General features: G+C 38.2%; 1 protein-coding gene across 1 annotated transcript in view; it reads left to right on the forward strand.

Annotated features, from left to right (window-relative positions):
• The window catches only part of LOC107551213 (aromatic-L-amino-acid decarboxylase-like), a 25,436-nt gene extending 18,041 nt beyond the window's left edge, over positions 1–7,395 (forward strand). Inside the window, exons 12-14 of the mRNA XM_016232752.1 lie at positions 4,583–4,681; positions 5,747–5,848; positions 6,597–7,395. Coding sequence (XP_016088238.1) covers positions 4,583–4,681; positions 5,747–5,848; positions 6,597–6,797 — 402 coding nt within the window. The 3' untranslated portion in view covers positions 6,798–7,395. The remainder of the gene's footprint in view (positions 1–4,582; positions 4,682–5,746; positions 5,849–6,596) is intronic.
• The last annotated feature ends 432 nt before the right edge of the window (positions 7,396–7,827 follow it).

The raw sequence follows: 7,827 nt of genomic DNA on the forward strand, positions 1-7,827 counted from the left end.
TTTTTCATTCATCATAGAATGAATCATGGTTCCCAAAAATATTAAGCAGCACAGCTGTTTTTTCTTGAGCACCAAATCAGCAGATTAGAATGATTTCCGAAGGATCATGTGACACTGAAGACTGGAGTGATAATGCTTAAAATTCAGCTTTGCTATCACAGGAATACATTATATTTTTAAATGTATAAAAGTAGAAAAAAATAATTCGAATTGTAATAATATATCACAATATTACAAAACCAACTTTTCAACGTTAGTGTTTACAGTGGCCCCAAAGTTATTTCAACACTTAAGCCACATTTGAAAAATGTACTGTGTGATGTGAATATGTCACTTCATCACATTAGAAAGAAAATAATTAAACTGAGTGGCGTCTGCAAATCTTGAAACCCCACCTTGACCCTGCGTTGACTAAATGGCAATAAAGTGAACCTTAAACCTTGAACCTTAAAACAAATGATGCAAATCCTTTTCTAAGAACTAACTTAGCCAATGACCATAAGTGTATTAGGTATTGTAAATACATAAAATATATACATACATTCATAGAGATGTGCTGCACATATAAAAAGGTTCATTCGTACAGCAAAATGTGATTGTTGTGTGTTTTTGTGTGTCTAGACACACATTCTTTGTGTGTCTAATGTTACATTTGGTTTGTGAGCCAAACTGATACTTTTAAATGACGCTAGATGATAGATAGATAAATAAATAAATCAAAACAGAAAAACAGACACACAAAAACTGTAAAATAATTAATGTAATAAAACGCTTTTTTTCATTGTCTCTTATTGAATGGTATGTTGTGCTAACTTTGCTTCAAAATCCAGATAAAGCATTTGAATACATTTATTGAGTTGCATATTTCTTTTTGTGAACTCTGGATACACAGTTTAATACCAATAGGATTTTAGTTAGCCATTACTGAACATTCAAATAATAATGATATATGCTGTATGCACAATAATGTCATATGACTGTTGCCTCCTACACTGTGATGAAGGTGAATGTCTCTGTGCAGGGTGAAGAAAAGATCAGACATCATTGGAGCATTTAAAATGGAGCCGCTTTATCTGAAGCATGATCACCAAGAGTCAGGTAACCAATCAGCACTTTGCACTGCATACATTATTTCTTATTTTATTTTGCTCACACATATTTCTGTTAGTTTAGCACTGGAAACTGTCAGTCATTATTGCAAACAATAAACAATAATAAACTTAATAAAAGACTGAAGTGCATTAGCATGAGGTGTAAAGAGGATGACCATGATCCTCATTAATGAGACATGACGTTTTGTGCTGACATCCACTTTACGTCACACTGAAGGCTCGATCAGATTATTCACCTTAGTGCTCTGCTGTCTTGTGTAAGCCTCTCCATGCTGCTGGTAAACAACAGCTTTCTAACCTGCTACACTGACCTCAAGTTGATTTAAGAGTATTTTTGCATGTATTGTGCATTTGTGTGGCTATTTGGCAACAATACAATATTTCACATATATACTGGAAGTTATATATATCAAATACACTGTCCCTAAAAATATTTGGACACCAAATACACACTTAAAAATGTATAAACATGATTCCATTATTAAACCAAGAGACTTTTATTTTAGGATAGATAGATAGATAGATAGATAGATAGATAGATAGATAGATAGATAGATGATAGATAGATAGATAGATAGATAGATAGATAGTATTAATAGATCATTAATAGTTAATGCTATAAACTCCACCTATGGTTACTATGCTAGTACATCCATGTGAACCTGACTTCATATATTCACTCTGGCCGCAGCCTCCGGGTGCCACGAAGGAAACGTGTAACTAACGGGTGCTTCCCCAATGATTGACCACACAGAAGGGCGTGGTAAGAAGCTATGGCCGCCACGTAAACCTTCAGAGTGGAGGGGGATAACCCTGCAAGAAAAATGCTCCTGCAGAAACTCCAGAACTGAACCAACTGGGCAGTTGACTGGGTCTTGGAGTCGCTTTTTCCGCACCAAGAAGTGAAAAGCTTCCACTTCAAGGTGTACAGTTTCCTCGTGGTGGGAGCTCTGAACTGGAGTATGGTCTCAACAACCTCAGTTGAGAGACCAGATGCTATGAGCTGTACCCTCTCAGGGGCCATGCCCACAACTTCCATAACTCCGGGCAGAGGTGAAGGATGGTGCACCCCGCCTGAGAGAGGAGGTCCCTCCTGATCGGAATCTCCAGCGGAGAGCCGTCAAGGAGGGACACAAGGTCCGAGAACCACACTCGGGCCGGCTAGAACGGGGTTACCAGCAGCAGATGGACCCCGTTCCGGCGTACTCTCTCCAGAACTCCCGGGAGCAGAGCGATCGGGGGAAAAGCGTAGCCTCGGCCACATCTGTACCATGGCACCAGCCTGTAAAGCGGGCGCAAACGCAGACCCCCCTGCCGGATGATGTAGGAGACCACCAATGTGTTGTCCCCTTAGGTCTAGAAGGAAAGTTTTAGAGCTCGAAACATGGCCAACATCTCCAGGCAGTTGATGTGCCACGTGAGATGATGGCCTTCCCACAGACCTCGGGCAGAGAGGCCACTCATGACCGCTCCCCAACCCATGAGGGAGGTGTCCGCCGTTAGCATTACATGATGACAAGGAGTCCCCAGCGACGGGCCTTGAGACAGGAATCAAGGTTTCTTCCACATGTCTAAGGCACGTAAGCTTCGGTAAGTGATCTTGATCTTGCAAAGTGGGTTCCCCCTCGGGGAAAACCCCTTGGTTCTGAGCCACCACTGCAAGGGTCTCAAGTACAACAGGCCAAAAGGTATCACGTTGGACGCAGCTGCCATCAGACCCAACGCTGACCAGGGACATTTACAATAGCCCGATGGCCAATTATGTTCCTCCCCCTTCTCCTTCTTTTGGTCAGGTTGAAACCAGCCTCATCCACAAAGATAATTTCATGGGGAACAGGCCAGCCTTCAATCTCAAAGATTCTCTGCAAAACACATGAAACACAGTAGAGTAAATCACTGCCCTGAAGCACAGTTCAAGAGGGCACAAATGGCAGCATAAACTGCTATACTGTGATGGTACACAATACTTCATACAATATCAAAACTCATACCTGAACATATTCCACTTGTTGGTCTTTCACTCTGTCAGAGTTTCGTTTAAAAGGGAAGCGGTACGCCTGTTTCATCCGGAACCGGTGCTTTCGGAGGATATGGTCAGTTGTGGAGAGGCTGATGGCATTTATCCATCGAAAATTATGATTATCCTCAATCACTCTCCTTCGAATCTCTCGCAGGCGGATTACATTGGCAATGACCATGTTTACAAGCTCCCTCTCTTGGTCCTCCGACAAAAGCCTTAGCCTGCCTCCACCAGGTGGTTGTCTCTGTATCCTACAAAAATAGAAGCACTCATTACTGTAACTGTGACACATCCTTTTTACAGGAAAAATGGAAACATACTGAAACTCTATCTGTATGCGAGGCAATTTGATGCATTTCTTTATTACAGTATCATAGTGCAACAGTGTATGCACTCTATAGTTACTGTACAGAGCAGTCTTACTGTAAGTACACCTACCCGTTTTCGCCACTGAAGGTTCTGATGATGGAGGCGACGGTGAAGCGACTCAAATTTGGCTGTACTTGTTGCCCAGCCTCCCTCATATTCATACCATGGACAAGGACATGGTCAACTAAAGTGGCTCGAATTTCATCTGAGACTGCTTGTCTCCTTGCCCTTCTTCTCCCTCCTCCTCCTTCACCACGTCCTCTTCCTCTCCCTCCTCCTCCTCCTCTTCTTCCTCTTCTCCCTCCTCCTCCTCTTCTTCCTCCTCCTCCTCCTCTTCCTCTTCCTCTTCGACCTATTCCTTCATTTCTCTGTGGATCCATTGTTCCAAAGCTCAGTGAACTGATTCGGGCCCTTTTATCTATTTATTGAAGGTTCTGATTGATGTGTGTTCAATTTTGTCTCTTAGTGTTCCACCTGGGTAATTGTTTGCTAATTGAGCTCAAGCTGTGCTGACTTGAGTGAACAGTATTGAATGCTAGTGCTTTCTAAATGACCACATGGTGTAAGCACTGAGAAATGTAGGGATTTGTGTGTAGAGTTTTGCAGTAACAGTTCACCAAATCTGACTCATGTGTTAAAGCAGGGGAGTAGTGTTTATAGTTCAGCAAAATGGGTGTGCTTTTTGAAAAATGGCGTTCTGGTTTTGAAATTTTAATTCAAAAGCCTGGTTATAGTGTTTTAACAATCGAGAAAAACTGTAATACATTTTGTGTCTGATCTTAATGATGTTTATTTGCATGTCTGATAAACACAAATTTAGTACTTTAGACACCAATGAACTGTATAACTTCATCCATAGTTAGCAGTTATTTGTCTCTGTGTGCTCAATTGTTCTTTATATAGGAAGAAACAAGTATTTTAATGTGTATTTAAGTCTGTATAGGTGCTGAGAAAAGGAGATGTAACCTTTTGTATAGGAAGTACAAAATTATGTATAATCAGAAGTATATGTGCAGTGGTTTGTGTATTTATGTGAGCACAGTTCATATGTCATATCTCATCTCATCTCATCTCCCTTCAGCACTGGCAGATCCCATTGGGTCGTAGGTTCCGCTCTCTCAAGATGTGGTTTGTGTTCCGCATGTACGGACTCAAAGGTCTCCAAGCCTACATCCGCAAGGTAACTGCCTTTAATCCATGCTGTCAATCAAGTTAGCCTTGCCATTCGCATCTTATTTGGCTCCACAGTCGATTTGGAATGATGCAAATTAGCTTTTTTTTCCCCTTTCATCTTCATTATATGTTCTGGACATGTACTTCTGAAGATTCTATGTTGGTGGGGATAAACAGAGCATACAGGACCTATTTTTAAAATCTTTGTATGTTCTTATTAGTTTCAGTTTAGTAAAAGATCATAAAGGTCCATTGAAGAACAATTTTTTTTCTCCCATTTGTACTTCTCGTTTCTTTATTCAGTTCTTCAGTCATTCTGAATGACTCAGGTTTAATGGTCAGCTCTGAAATGCTGACCGGACAGTGGCCATAAGGAATAACTGTCTGAAAATTAAGGAAATTGTGTGGTCAGATTTGATTCCGTTAATCTGCATTGAAAAACAATTATTACTGATAAACTTAATCTATTTAGGACAATTTATTCTATATGATTAGCACATGCTCATTCTCTGCTCTGGTATTTTGGATGCTTATTTTAATCTACAGGCTGCCCTCTGCTGGTATTACTGAAGAAGTATTTCACCCACAGATGAAAGCTGTTGTAACCACCTATTATCTCACGTTGTTCCAAACCTGTAAATTGTTAATTATTTTATGTTATTTTATTGCATTGAAAAACAATTATTACTGATAAACTTAATCTATTTAGGACAATTTATTCTATATGATTAGCACATGCTCATTCTCTGCTCTGGTATTTTGGATGCTTATTTTAATCTACAGGCTGCCCTCTGCTGGTATTACTGAAGAAGTATTTCACCCACAGATGAAAGCTGTTGTAACCACCTATTATCTCACGTTGTTCCAAACCTGTAAATTGTTAATTATTTTGTTATTTTATTTTATTTTTTTATTTTAATGTGTGTTTGTTTGCCTTCTGTTCAACACAATATGGGCATATTCCATAATGACATGCAATAAACTTTTTTTTTTTTTTCATAAACCATTGTCAGTTTCACACAAATTAGCGGCATAATTTCATGTCTAAAATGTGTTGTTCATCTTGTTTCAGCATGTAGGACTGGCCAAAGAGTTTGAGACTTTGGTGAGAGCCGATCAACGCTTCGAGATCTCAGCTGATGTTGTGCTGGGCCTCGTCTGCTTTAGATTCAAGGTCAGAGAAAAACTCTACAGAAACAAAAACATCTCTTCCTGTGGTTATAATGGACTCTGGGAGGTCGTTAGCTATGGAAAATTGCAGTATGATTTATTTTAATTTGCACTGACATTCAAAGAGAGCAACACTGTTGTTATAGTATTTGCAAAAGGAACATGGAGGGGGGGAAAAACAAAATTCTGATACCATAATTTTATTTATTTATTTATTTTTTGAGAATACATTTACCAATTATTTCATTGCATTTAGGGAAACATAAAAAAATCTAAAGTATGAACAATATATTTAAATAAATATTTAATTTGAGTTATTTCAGTACTACAACTGGAACTAAACAAAAATGAGATTGTTTTTATTTTTTCAATTAATGTTTGTTTTGGTTTATTTTAATTAGCAATACTAATCCTAATGTATATTTTATATGTAACCTATTTGTATACATAACCTTGATATTACTCTGATTAATTTACTTACAGTCCAAATAGTCAGTTAAGTTCAATTAATGTTTGTTTTGGTTTATTTTAATTAGCAATACTAATCCTAATGTATATTTTATATGTAACCTATTTGTATACATAACCCTGATATTACTCTGATTAATTTACTTAGTCCAAATAGTCAGTTAATTATAAAGCAGTGCTTAATATATTGGACTTGCTTGAGACAAGTGTCTTTGTTAGCACATTTTTTAGATCAGTGAGCAGTTACAAAATATCCTTACTGAGCTGTGTGTTAAACCCTGCAGGGCTCCAATGAATTAAATGAAACTCTGTTGAAGAGGATCAACAGAGCACGTAAGATCCATCTGGTACCGTGCCAACTGGCAGGCAAGTTTGTTCTGCGGTTTGCCGTGTGCGCTCGTACTACTGAGTCACGGCATGTTCAGGAGGCCTGGAGCCACATCAGCCACCTGGCATCAGAGCTGCTTCAGGAACTGCCCCACTGACTACTGTGGTGGGCATCACATGTTAAGACAAATGGGTGATCTGTATTACGTCTGCTATCCACACTGTCTTACTTTCACTCTACTGCTGCAATTCTTTCCACTATTTATTGTCAAAATGTATGTATGTGAGTGTATGCATGTTTGTCACAACGGTGTCCACCAAGAGAGCGTCTGTGTCTTTGTGAGCTTGATCATACATGTCCTCTGCTGTGAGCAGTTTTTTTCCCCAAAAAAATTGTACTGTTGTATACTTGTGCACTTGAAAATGTGTCTATATTGAAAATGAAATATGCTTTGTAAGATGTTCAGAGAATGTTTTCTCTGAATAAGAGTCAAAATGCTTTACCGGAGCATTGTCCTTTACTTATTTCACTATAGCTTTGCTCACTCATGCTGCATTTTCATAAAGCAAAATCAATTATTGAGCCTAATTTCTCTTTTCTTTCTTTTCTAAAAGCTTTGTTCTTGACTCAGCACAGCTGCTGTGATGAGATACCTCACCAATATTCTTTGACAGCTGTTGTGCCCGAGTAGTTAAAAAGATTAAACAGTAGTGTGTGTGTGTGTGTGTGTATTAACATTGACAATAAAGTGAATTTCTCCCAAACTGTTGCATGTTTGTTAATTCTCTATGAGTATCCATAATCTTCTACACTCCAGGTATAGGATTTTTCTGCTGAAAAACACCATCTGCAGCATCTATGCGGAGAGCACTGCCACCTACCAGTCTGCTGTGTTTCTCCCACAGTAACCTAATATGCATTATGCTTTACTATTTATAATTGTTAAAAAATACTTTATAAGTATACAGTAAAATAGTACTTATAATTAATTTGTAAAATATTAGTTTATAGTTTAAATTGACTGTTAATTAATAGTTTATAAATTGTAGTCCCTACATTGTAATTATATATTTATACAATAAATAATTTGTAAATGTTTTACATTATATAGCTGTAAATGTATAATAATGCACATTTTAGTTTATCCATATTGCACTTTTCTAGTTTTGTGTACCTGTTAATGTTAT

The sequence above is a fragment of the Sinocyclocheilus grahami genome, unplaced genomic scaffold (genome assembly GCF_001515645.1).
Source record: "Sinocyclocheilus grahami isolate Dianchi unplaced genomic scaffold, SAMN03320097.WGS_v1.1 scaffold418.1, whole genome shotgun sequence".
Classification (NCBI taxonomy): Eukaryota; Metazoa; Chordata; class Actinopteri; order Cypriniformes; family Cyprinidae; genus Sinocyclocheilus; species Sinocyclocheilus grahami.